We start from the raw sequence: 12,405 nt of genomic DNA on the forward strand, positions 1-12,405 counted from the left end.
GGGGCCAACCTCCCCTGCTTCACACTCTCGCTCACCTCAGCGGCTTTCAGATTATTGAGGCATCCATTTGTGTGTGTTTACACAGGAACTTAAACTCGCCTGCTGTCCGCTCCGGAACAGCAAGGACTGGTGTACGTTTTACGAATATAACTGACATTCATATGATGTGACAAAAGCTTAACTCCTGAAGATGACTGCTTTCCAAACTTACACAAACATCAAGCAACCAGTTGCTTGATGGTCCTTTCTGCTGCCAATGATTTAAGTTTTCCCCTAATCTGGCAACCTCTCTGATGGAAATAATGAATAGAGGGAGGCTGTTTCTGCTTTCTACTCCACAGGAGTCAACTGTAAATAGCCAGAGGCCCAAAGCTACAAGACTGACTCAGAGGTTCCCCCCAAAAAATGATGGAGAAACCTGTAGACATGGGGGAATATTCTGCTATAACTTAATTACTTGGAGGGAAATTTGAAAAAAAGCCTTGGGATGACATTTTTTAAATAAAAAGTTAAAAAAACTTGGGGTGATAAATATATTCTTAAGAGTACATATTTCGGGGCTCCTGGGTGGCTCAGTGGGTTGAACATCTGACTTCAGCTCAGGTCATGATCTCCCAGTTCATGAGTTTGAGCCTGGGGTCAGACTCTGTGCCGACAGCTCAGGGCTTAGAGCCTGGAGCTTGCTTCAGATTCTGTGTTTCCCCCTCTCTCTGCCCCTCTCCCACTGGTGCTCTGTCTCTTTCTCAAAAATAAATAAACATTTAAAAAAAAATTAAAAAGAGTACACATTTTCTAATAATAATAATAATTATTATTATTATTACCATCGATTGAGAGCCTACTGTGCACCAGCAGTTGCTGGTTGGGGGTGATTACACAATAGCTCATTAAATGGAATCTTTACAACAACCCCAGTCAAGGAAAGTGTTAATCCATTTGTATAGGTGAACAAACTGAGGATTTGGGAGGCTGAACAATTTGCCAAGGGCCCCTCATTGAATAATTTGCAGAACTGAAATGTAAGCCTAGTTACAGGTTATTGCAAGTTTTTTGTGTCTCTACTGTGTTGCTTTTATCTATATCTATGTTAATGAAAAACAATCTATTTAAAGGCATTTAAATAATGCAATGATTAAAAAAGCATTAGCTGATTTCCCTCTCTTTTTTTTTCTTGAAATGACATCCCCCGCCCGCCCCGCCCCCTGCCGCCCTTTCCCAAAAGGAAACAGAAACATTAGCTTACTTTTTACTGCTCAATTAATTGCTGTGGGATTTTACCTGAAGAGATCAGAAAGACCTCCAGGCAGATATCATTGATCCAACTATAGTGTCATTATGTGCCTGTCCGTATGTGTGATGTTAGAGAGAAGGCTTTGTTTGTGGGGATCACAAAGCCATCATCCATCCGACTCTGCGGGTTCTGGCGGGCCCTCACCTGCAGCGCTTCCCACGAATAGTCTTCCTTGGCCTGTTATTAGTTTTAATTGCTCACAGGGCGTTCTTACTAGTAAAGTTCTTGCCAGTCAAGATCATCAGCACCACCTCAAAGGAGTCTCAGGAAATCAATTAGTAAATTAGGCTCTAGTCCCCTGAGGAGAGGCAGGATAGGGAGTGTCGAAGCTTTGTCCAAGGTCACAGGACCAATTGGCCCCTGCAGACGCAGCAGGAAGCAAATTTATTGAAGTCCAGAGTACCAAAGTAAGGAAAAGGTTCTGTGTGGTAGGACAAGTAATCACTCTGAGTCAGAAAACCCTGGACTCACAGGTCTTATCAAACACCAAAATAGTAGTAGTGGTAATAATAATGCACACATTCCGCTTGGTTCTAGGAGATAGGACTTAGTAACCGTGATCTTGAGCAAATGACTTAGCCTCTTTGAATCTCACTTTTCTCATCTGTAAAATAGGAGCAATGACCTCATCTCACTGTTTTGAAAATGAAGTAATATGATGGTATCAGCGAAGATTCTTTTTGTTCCAAGTGATGGAAACCCAGTCAGATTCAGATGAAGCAGAAAGAGCACTTAATTATAAGTAAAAGTAATGTCTCTCAAGAACACGCACGCAGCTGGGTCTGAGGACAAACTGGAATTAGAGGCTCCATTTCTAAGTGCCACCCTGAAGCCCTTCCTATTTCTTGTCTCCACGTCCCTGCAGCCCCCCTTTATACTACTGCTTAGCGTCCATGGCAGGACATAGCCAACAGCCCACAAAGGTACATCCCCCTGCCAAGTTAGGCTAAGAGACAAGGTGACTGGCCCAAATTCTAAATCTCAGGGAAGAACTGGGATTGGCCCAGCTCATGCCATGTACCTGCATTCAGACCAATCAATTATATATTAACAAGGAGCAGGATTGTATTCTACCTACATGGCTATCCCTGGGGTAAGCCTGAAGATGAGAGGAGATGGGTATTTCATAGAAGAAAAGGGATTAATTACTAGAAAAGAGAGTTTCTCCACAGATTAAATAAACGGTGTCCACTACAACAATATATAAGAAATAGCTATTACTATACTCACTCCAGAATAAATACGCTTGTCTTTTTTTTTGTCGATAAGTAGATTTCTGCATATTTGAAAGACCACATTTTTTTAAAAGCAAAAAATTATAATATGTATTAATGACAATGAATATAGATCATCTAATGTTAAAAAATCAGAAAAGAACATAATACTGTGAACAGTTAATGTTTTAAGTGTATAATATTTTTTTCCATATGTTTAAAGACACAATTGAAATTCTACAAGTAGAAAAACAGAATTTTGTTTCTAGTCCTATTCTCCTCTCTTGCCCCTGAGAAATCCAAATCTCTTCACATTTTCCACTCTCACCTTCAGTTACTTTTCTGTCTTTAAGTTGTCTTTGTTTGTGGGTCTACCAGCGAATTTTTACTGTTAAGGATCTAACTGTATTAAAGTACTTGAAACTATTTCAAAGAGCAATGAAATGTCCTTATATGTTAGCACTAAACAGAGCACCAAGCTGAAAATGAAGAAAGCCAATTTCTATTTTTCTCTCTTTTCCCAGGAAACACAGAACAATTTTGGACAAGTCATTTGTGGTCCTTATATCATCCATAAATCTGCCTGCCAGTAACCAGCTTACTTTCCTCCTAGGATGAAGCTGGGAACATCAATGGATTAACTATGAATAGGGTCATTTACAGGGAGAAAGAGAGTGGAATCTCAGAAAACTGGACATTTCCTTTTTATTTTATCAGGAAGTGAATTCCTACCTAGAGAATGAATCTGTTTTGCATGTAATACAAAAGAATTATTTCACTTGGATCAAACTGTAGGAATCCAATTGCCCTCTGCCAATAAATTCCAAGCCAGAGTGAGGGATTGAGTACCATATATTTTAGGTTTTGGAAAGAGACCATTTTGTGTCACTTTCCAGAATTCCTTCTGGCTGATTTCAGTATATTACTGATTAATTTGGAAAGAATAATTTTAGGACCTTTCAAATAGAATGATGAGAGAGAAGTGTACCTATCATGGTAAAAAAGGAAATTGAAAGTCTCGTTTTACATTGGATTTTGTTTCTGTGACAGGATTCCTTTATAGGGAGGAGAAATTAAATTTACAAAGCAACAGTGTTCCAAGTAGAAGCTGAAATGGGGAAATTAACTGGTGTAGAAATGTGTGTTACCAGTTAAAGATGATTCCTTCACATTTGTTTTCAAATGTGAAAAGAATGCCATGGGGGGGAAGAGCATTTGCCAGAATAATAGTATTGTCTTGAAATAAAAGTCACAGATTCTATATGACAAAAACCTGTTCCTAAATGGAGCTGTTTGGTTACAAATGAAACACACAGTGCTGGAAGACTCATTTTAGACTAAGACTCATCGAAGGCCATTCTAAAGTTTATTGCATAAATGCTTAATTTTGGTCCTTTACAAATTCCGTCAGTTCATTTCTTGGTAGTTAGGATGTTGAAATATGCACATAGGCATGCTGTAGTTGGTCAGTACTAATCTGTTTGTAATAACTAATGCTCTCTTCGAACAGACACCACCCCCTCTGTTCATATCACCTTCACCCAGGAGTCACGAAATGCTGAAGACAGTCGCTTTTACTTGATTAAATTTTGAAAGGTTGAAGCTAGGCCAAAATTCTCACCTTCCTCTTTCCTAAATACTTTTTCTCCTCTCTCTTAATTATGTGGCTTTACACTGATTTACATGAATTTCGGCTTTCAAAATCATTGGTCTTTGCTGAATGCAAATAGGCACGTGGGAAAATTATATTAAGTTTGCACAATTGATCTTTCATCATTTCAAATGGTACCTTTGAACAGTTCCTGAAATGTCTGTCTGAAATACTCCCAGCGCTGAGTGTCATCAAGAGATGCAGGGTCACCCTGGGGAAGCCCGTTCTCAGTGATGTAAATTACAGGGTTATTATACGTATCCTGGAACAAGAGAGCAGAAGTTTTATTCCAAACAGATGTAAAAAAAAAAAAAAAGACTCATAAAATCAGGTGCATTACCCTCTATCTTCTCTAAGCTACAACCCAAAACTAGTTTTCATCAAATTGCACTGACCCTATTAACTTAATTTTCCACGCACTGACCTTTTATGACTAACAATGGGAAAGCAAAACTGTGCAAATGTCCATGAAGACAGTCAAATGACTCTTATCGTAATGAGAAGACAGAAATATCCTTCTTCCATCAGCATCTGCTGATTGTCACTACTCCTTAACCCCTTGGTCCCACCAACAGCTACACTCTCTATCTCCCCACAGCAAGGGTCCTAAAAATCATTAACTTAAATTTTTAATTTCAGCTACCTGGACACTATCCAGCATAACGGAGGCCAAAAAAGGATCCAGTTATTTCAGCCTTTAATGTGCCTTTTGATAATCACAGTTGTGACATCAGCCTGAAAAATATTTCCAAGCAACTTCTTTGACCCCAACTGACTTTAACAAAGAATCCCAACTTTGACCTTGTTTTGAAGCCCCTTATCAGCCAGTTATCCTTCACCAACTTAAATCCTAATCTCTCTTCCCAAGCCAATATATAAGCTACTGTCTAAAATCATTCTTTTTCCAAGTTCTTATATATATACACGTATGTCTGTCTTTCCATTTCCACACATTTGGGTGTACATGAACACAAACGTGTTTTACCTTAATATATTTCAGTAGTTTACGTATTCCCCATGGCACCACATAGACCCAACCCAACCTTTTCCAAGATGGGTCTGGAAAAACTTGAAGCTCCACATCCTGAAGAAAACCCACTTCTTCTTTCTTGTTCTCCTGGTACTTGACCAAACGACTTGTATAATATTGCACAGCGAAGAAATCAGCTGTGCCTTTAATCATTCTCTTCTCTTCTTCTGTAAATTCTGGAAGCCTTGATGATGGATAGCCTTGCTTTTTACTCATGAAGGCAATCTGGGACTTGACAACTTCTGGATAATCACCGTCAATAAATATGGGTTTAGCAAAGAAATCCAAGCAGAAAGCAATGCCTCTTTTAGCAGCTTCCTGGTCGGACACTGAGTTGGTATCTGCTGGTTCCGCCCAGCCAGCAAAAATTGCTAGGGACACCATGCCCTTCTGTTCTTTTCGGAATAAAGAATCGTAGCTGTGCCAGGATCTGGCGTGAGCTTTGATCAAATTATGAGCTGCCTGATAACCTCCAGTTCCAAAGTGAGGTACACCAGGAGGAAATACACCGAGATCATATGCCATGATGGCAAGAATATTAGGCTCATTTATGGTGATCCACTGCTTGACTCGATCTCCAAACGTACTGAAGCAAAACCGGGCGTATTTGTCAAAGGATTCGATGATTGCCTCTGACAACCAACCTCCTTTGTCTTCTAAGGCCTGAGGCAAGTCAAAGTGGTAGAGTGTCACTATGGGTATGACCCCATTAGTTAACAAATCATCAATGATCTTGTTGTAATAGTCTATTCCTAGGAAAGAAAAAAGAAGAACGTATGAGAAGTAAAGTTATTTTTAAAACATTGACCATAAGTAGCGATCCGGAGAGGATTGGGAATAATTTCCTAAGTAACTTTTATTCCAAATAAGGTTTGTTACTTCCTGCATATAATCAAGTAAAGGCTGGGAGGAAGAAACATGAAGAATTCCAAGGAAGAATGGCTGAGCAGAGGGTTGGGGATGTGACGGAAGATGTGGAAGATGTATGTTCTGACAGGAATACATTTGGGCAAGTTGCTACCACATAACTTTGTGTTATTATCACATGTATTGAAATTATTTTATTTGCATGCTTGATTTCTAACCCCACTAGAATACAAGCCTCATAATAGCTGGGGTCTTATCTAAGTCACCTCTGGATCCCCCAAATCCTGGAACAATACCAGAAAGTCAGTAGATAGATGCTCAATAAATAGTTGTTGAATGAATGAGTGGTTCTCAATGGTATTAAATATAAAGTAAAGGAACTGATCTAGATGACTGTCTCAGTTCTTCTCCAGATATAGCGGTCTTATCAATCTAAAAAGGAGACCCACTGAACATGAAAAAGAGGTCCCAGAATGTGGGTTACAAGGGCAGTTAGCCAGAGCCTTGGCATATTAAGGAATATGGTTGAGAACTTTGCTCTAGGATTCTGACATAGTCCATGAGATACCTAGCCACCTCTGGCTCTCAGCTAATTCTCCAGCATTGCATGTGGTGGAGGGGGGAGAGCTTTTAGTATTGTGGCAGAGTTCAGAAGAATGTTATTAAGTTGGAGATGCTCTGTCTCAGAAACCAATGCCAAGAAGATGTTGCGTCCAACCTAATAAGGACTCTTAACTGGAAGAGACTTTCTTAGGACAGATTGATATTAGTGCTTCGTGTTATTTTATGTCTAAGATTGTGGAAGAAACCTAAGCTCAGAAGAGAGAAGCTGTCCTGCTTTTCTGGATAATAACTAAATTCCTATGTAGAATTGTATTGCACTCAAAGTTTGTTCAGAAGTAGGGTCCTTTTTTCTCTGTTGTTTTTTTTTTAACTTCATATCCTCTGATTAAAAAATAATTTAGGCTTTTCAGGGTGCCTGGGTGGCTCAGTTGGTTAAACAACTGACTTCAGCTCAGGTCAGGATCTCACAGTTCATGGGTTTGAGCCCCATGTCAGACTCCATGCTGACAGCTCAGAGCCTGGAGTCTGCTTTGGATTCTGTTTCTCCCTCTCTCTCTCTCTCTCTCTCAAAAATAAATAAACATTAAAAAATAATTTAGGCTTCATACACAGAAATAAACTCAAAATGGATGAAAGACCTAAATGTAAGACAGAAAGCCATCAAAATCCTTGAGGAGAAAGCAGGCAAAAATCTCTTTGACCTTAGCCGCAGCAACTTCTTACTCAACACATCTTTGGAGGCAAGGGAAACAAAAGCAAAAATGAACTACTGGGACCTCATCAAAATAAAAAGCTTGTGCAAAGCGAAGGAAACAATCAGCAAAACTAAAAGGCAACTGACAGAATGAGAGAAGATATTAGCAAATGACATATCAGATAAAGGGTTAGTATCCAAAATCTATAAAGAACTTATCAAACTCAATACCCGAAAAACAAATAATCCAGTGAAGAAATGGGCAAAAGACATGAATAGACACTTCTCCAAAGAAGACATCCAGATGGCCAACCGACACATGAAAAAATGCTCAACATCACTCATCATCAGGGAAATACAAATCAAAACCATAAAGAGATACCACCTCACACCTGTCAGAATGGCTAACGTTAACAACTCAGGCAACAACAGATGTTGGCAAGGATGCAGAGAAAGAGGATCTCTTTTGTATTCTTGGTGGCAATGCAAGCTGGTGCAGCCACTCTGGAGGTTCTTCAAAAAACTAAAAACAGAACTACCCTACAACCCAGCAATTGCACTACTAGGCATTTACCCAAGGGATACAGGTGTGCTACTTCAAAGGGACACATGCACCCCTATGTTTATAGCAGCACTGTCAACAATAGCCAAAGTATGGAAAGAGCCCAAATGTCCATCGATGGACGAATGGATAAAGAAGATGTGGTATATATGTACAATGAAGTATTATTCGGCAATCAAAAAGAATGAAATCTTGCCATTTGCAACTACGTGGATGAAACTGGAGGGTATCATGCTAAGTGAAATTAGTCAGAGAAGGATAAATATCATATGACTTCACTCATATGAGGACTTTAAGAGACAAAACAGATGAACATAAGGGAAGGGAAATAAAAATAATATAAAAATAGGGAGGGGGACAAAACAGAAAAGACTCATAAATATGGAGAACAAGCTGAGGTTTACTGGAGGGGTTGTGGGAGGGGGGATGGGCTAAATGGGTAAGGGGCACTAAGGAATCTACTCCTGAAATCATTGTTGCACTATATGCTAACTAATTTGGATGTAAATTTTAAAAAAATAAAATTAAAACAACTTTGTGGGCATCATAAAAAAATAATAATTTAGGCTTTTGAATTTGTTTTATTCAATCATTAATTTCTTCATCCCTCAAATACACATGTATAGAAAAGCTACTGTATGCTGGACTTATAAACATATGTAAGATAAATACTGTCCTTGACCTAAGGAAGCTCCAATTTTAGTAGGACTACAGATAAATTCACAAACAATCATAATGCAGTATTACTGGTAAAGATAAAGTATAGAATACTATTTAAGTATATGGTAAGGAGTACCCATTCCTAACTAAGGACATTTGAAAATCTATTTTGAAAGCAATATAACATCATGATTCCAAAAGTGAACTATGGCAGCCAGCTACCTAAATTCTACCCCATTCCTTCACCTACTTCAGTGACCTTAGGCAAGTTACTTTATCTCTCTGAATTATCTTTCCCTGTCTGTAAAATGTGGATGATAATAGAAACGTACTTCAATAATTTACTGCCAAGAGTTTAATGAGTTGATAAATTGAACGTCATTAGAAAGTTCTTGGCATAAGGTAAGGGGCTTAGTACAAGTTAGCCATCATTTTAATAATTATTATTGTTGTTATTGTTGTCACTAGTGACATCTAAGTTGATACTCAAATGATGAATATAAATCACTCATATAAGGCAAGGAAGAATGAGTGATCCAAGAAGAGAAAAAAGGGAAACAAATATGTGAAAGAGTAAGGGAGGTGTGGAAATAAACAAAGACCACCAAATATGAACAAAGAGTTTATTTATTCAGAGCTTGCTGTAGCGAGGGAATCAGCCATCATCACTTGCATTTGACAGATACTCAAAGTCTGTCAGGAAAGAGAGGAAGCTTTATAGTGAGAAAAAGGAGGGGAAGGAGAAGACTTCAGTTACAAGCTGATTGGAGATTGTTGGCACAGGGAGGCTGGAGGTGGGCTAAATAGAAGCAGGGCATCCTAAGCAATTGGTCTGGGACACATATGTGACTTTCTCTGGCTGGTGCTAAGTTGGAAGCAGGGGGAAGGGGAACAAACATACATAACGAAAAAAAAAAACAAACCAGAGAAGTTGGCAGATGTTGATCTAGTTCTGACTATTCTGGGCCAATTGCTACAGAGGTTGTGTTTGGCTTCCTGGGTTTCTTTTGTAGATCAGAGTTTTAGTACCATATATGGACTAGCCAGTCTTCATTTGTAAACTGTATTTTAGCCTAGTGTGGCTCTTTCTGGGAACTGTAAGTCCAGGATAATGATAATGTATAGCTGAGGAGAGAAAGCACAAGAATGGTGAGAGGTAAGCAAGCCAAATAATGCAAGATCATGTGTTGTCTGTCTGTCTGTCTGTCTGTAAGAGTGGATATTTTTAACAACAGCTCTCTTGTTTTGCAAACCAGAACATAATGTGAATCATGCATAACAACTCCATACTTGGAAGACCCTTACATATGCCATTACTCACTTGGCAGATAGGATACCTCAATCTATGCCCTAATCCATGCCCTATGTCCATGCCCTAATCCATGAAACATGTGAATAAGTTACTTTACATAGAAAAAAGAATTTGCTGATGTCATTAAGGTTAAAAATCTTGAGATGGGGAGATTTCTCTAGATGGTTCAGGTGGGCCCAATCTAACCACATGAGTCCTTAGAAGTGAAAGAGTAGAGCAGAGGAGTGGGTCGGAATGATGAACAACAGAAGAGGCCAGAGAGGTGGCAGCATAAGAAGCACTGAACCCACTATTGTCAGCTTTGAATGTGGAAGAAGGGAGCCACCTGCCAAGGAATGCAGGTTGCTTCTAGAAACGGAAAATGGCCCCCAGTTGATAATCATCAAGGAAATGAGGCCTTCAGTCCTACTACCATAAGAAACTGAAACAAGCCAAGAAACAGACTTTGGAAAGAAATGCAACCCTGTAGGCACTTTGGTTTTAGCCTACAGAGACCCATGTCAGACTTCTGACCTCCATAACTCTAAAGTAATAAATTTGTGCTTTTTAATTGAAATATACTTGATATACAATTTTATATTATTTTCAAGTGTAAAACTTATGCTATTTTTAAGCAGCTAAGCTTGTGATAATTTGTTGCAGCAGCAATAGAAAACTAATACATTCACCAAATGTTATAAAGTTTTTCTTTTCTCTCACAATGAAAGATCATTCCACCGTCCCATCTCAGGGCCTCTGCAAGCCCACATGTCCTCATTTGTAAAACGCAATATTCAACGATGGTATAATGGAATCAGTTTGGAATTGATATGTGTGAAGGTTTTCATAGACAATTCCTTCCATTGGCTCTGAATATAAAAATAACATCAGTTTTCATTTATTGCATTCATACTATATGTGCCATTTCATTTAATCCTAGCCCTAAGCCCAAGAGGTGGGCTTTTTTTTTTTTTAAGTTTATTTATTTATTCTGAGAGAGAAAGAAAGCATGAGCACGGAAGGGGCAGAAGAGGGGGTGGGTAGAGGAGGAGGGGGAGGAGGAGAGACAGAGAATCCCAAGCAGGCTCCACACTATCAGTGTGGATCCCGATGTGGGGCTCGAACCCATAAACCATGAGATCATGACCTGAGCCAAAGTCAGACGCTTAATCAACTGAGCCACCCAGATGCACCAAGAGGTAGATATTTTTTATCCTCATTAAGCATCTAAGGAAACCTTTTCTCTTCAGAGACAGCAAGTACCAGACTTAAGTAATAATGTCATATGGCACAGCCGACATTTAAACCCAGTCTGCCTCACTACAAAGACTGAACCAGTTCTACCATGACATTCCGTTTCTCACGTTTACTGTTTCAGAACCAGAAACATGGTGACAATGTTTTCCTGGTCTTCACAATCACCTATTTTGGAGCTGATTCATAATATTAGATCCTTTTTTTTTCATTTTTGGAGGAATCAGTGATTTATCCCTTGTAAGCATCATTAGATGTGGTACAATCATTAATGATGGCAATCAATGTAGTTCAAACAACATGATAATCTTCGGTTTAATTGAAGATTTAAAAAAAATTTTAAATAAGATTTTTTTTCTCACTCATCAGCCTGACAGAGCAACAAAGCATTTCATAATTAATATTTATCCCAGAATTGAGTACTTTTGGTTTATACAGAGCACTTTTGGTTGGGTGTTGTAATGCAATTTTCCCATGGGGCAGTGAAGTGACGTTTGTAAGAGCAGAATTCCAGAGTCAAACAGTTGAGCTGAAGAATCATGGACAAATCATTTGGCCTATGTACATCCAAGTTTCCTCATCTGTAAAAATATTACGGTATATTATAAGTGCCACCTCATGACTGTTTTGAGTATCAAATGAGACCAAATCATGAAAGGATTCTTTAGCTTTTATAAGAAATTCAGTCGGACAAATGTGTATTTTTAAATGATCATCTGTTACCCAATAAAGGGACCTTGAGACTTTGAGAGGCTATTTGGACTCTATTCTGCTCCTGGATATTTAGGACATAATTTTTTTAAATATATAATTTTTTTCTACTGTTTAGTTTTTAGAGAGACAGGGTGCAAGTGGGGGAGGGGCAGAGAGAGAAGGAGAGAATTCAAAGCAAGATCCAGGCTCCGAGCTGTCAGCACAGAGCCCAACGAGGGGCTCAAACCCATGAACCAAACTGTGAAATCATGACCTGAGCCAAAGTCGATCGCTTAACCGACTGAGCCACCCAGGCGTCCCAGGACATAACTGATTATTTTAAGTATTTAAACTTCCATAGCCTTCTTTCATACTTAACTACCATTTTCTCTGATATAATTAAGCCCATTTCTTCTTATTTGATTTTTGGAAATATAAAGCAAATTTGAGTTAAATGTCTTTTGGATATAGGGGAAAGCAACCCACTTCAGATTAACTCAAATATAAAGGTAGCATGAGGGGCAGGTGGCTGTTTGGTGTAGGAAGCCTGGGCATTATTTGATATGATAGAGAGCTATCAGATTCCCAGTCACACAAAATTACAACTGAAACTCAAGGGAATTGAAGCTGGGAG

General features: G+C 38.9%; 1 protein-coding gene across 4 annotated transcripts in view; it reads right to left on the minus strand.

The window, feature by feature from the left end:
• The window catches only part of LOC102959330 (cytosolic beta-glucosidase), a 131,832-nt gene that overhangs the window by 81,540 nt on the left and 37,887 nt on the right, over positions 1-12,405 (minus strand). For all 4 annotated transcript variants that reach the window (XM_042984850.1, XM_042984849.1, XM_015542724.2 and 1 more), the window contains exons 3-4: positions 5,142-5,938; positions 4,295-4,418 (exon numbers count right to left, since the gene is read on the minus strand). In XM_042984850.1, coding sequence (XP_042840784.1) covers positions 4,295-4,418; positions 5,142-5,938 — 921 coding nt within the window. The remainder of the gene's footprint in view (positions 1-4,294; positions 4,419-5,141; positions 5,939-12,405) is intronic.

Source organism: Panthera tigris, chromosome B1 (assembly GCF_018350195.1).
Source record: "Panthera tigris isolate Pti1 chromosome B1, P.tigris_Pti1_mat1.1, whole genome shotgun sequence".
Classification (NCBI taxonomy): Eukaryota; Metazoa; Chordata; class Mammalia; order Carnivora; family Felidae; genus Panthera; species Panthera tigris.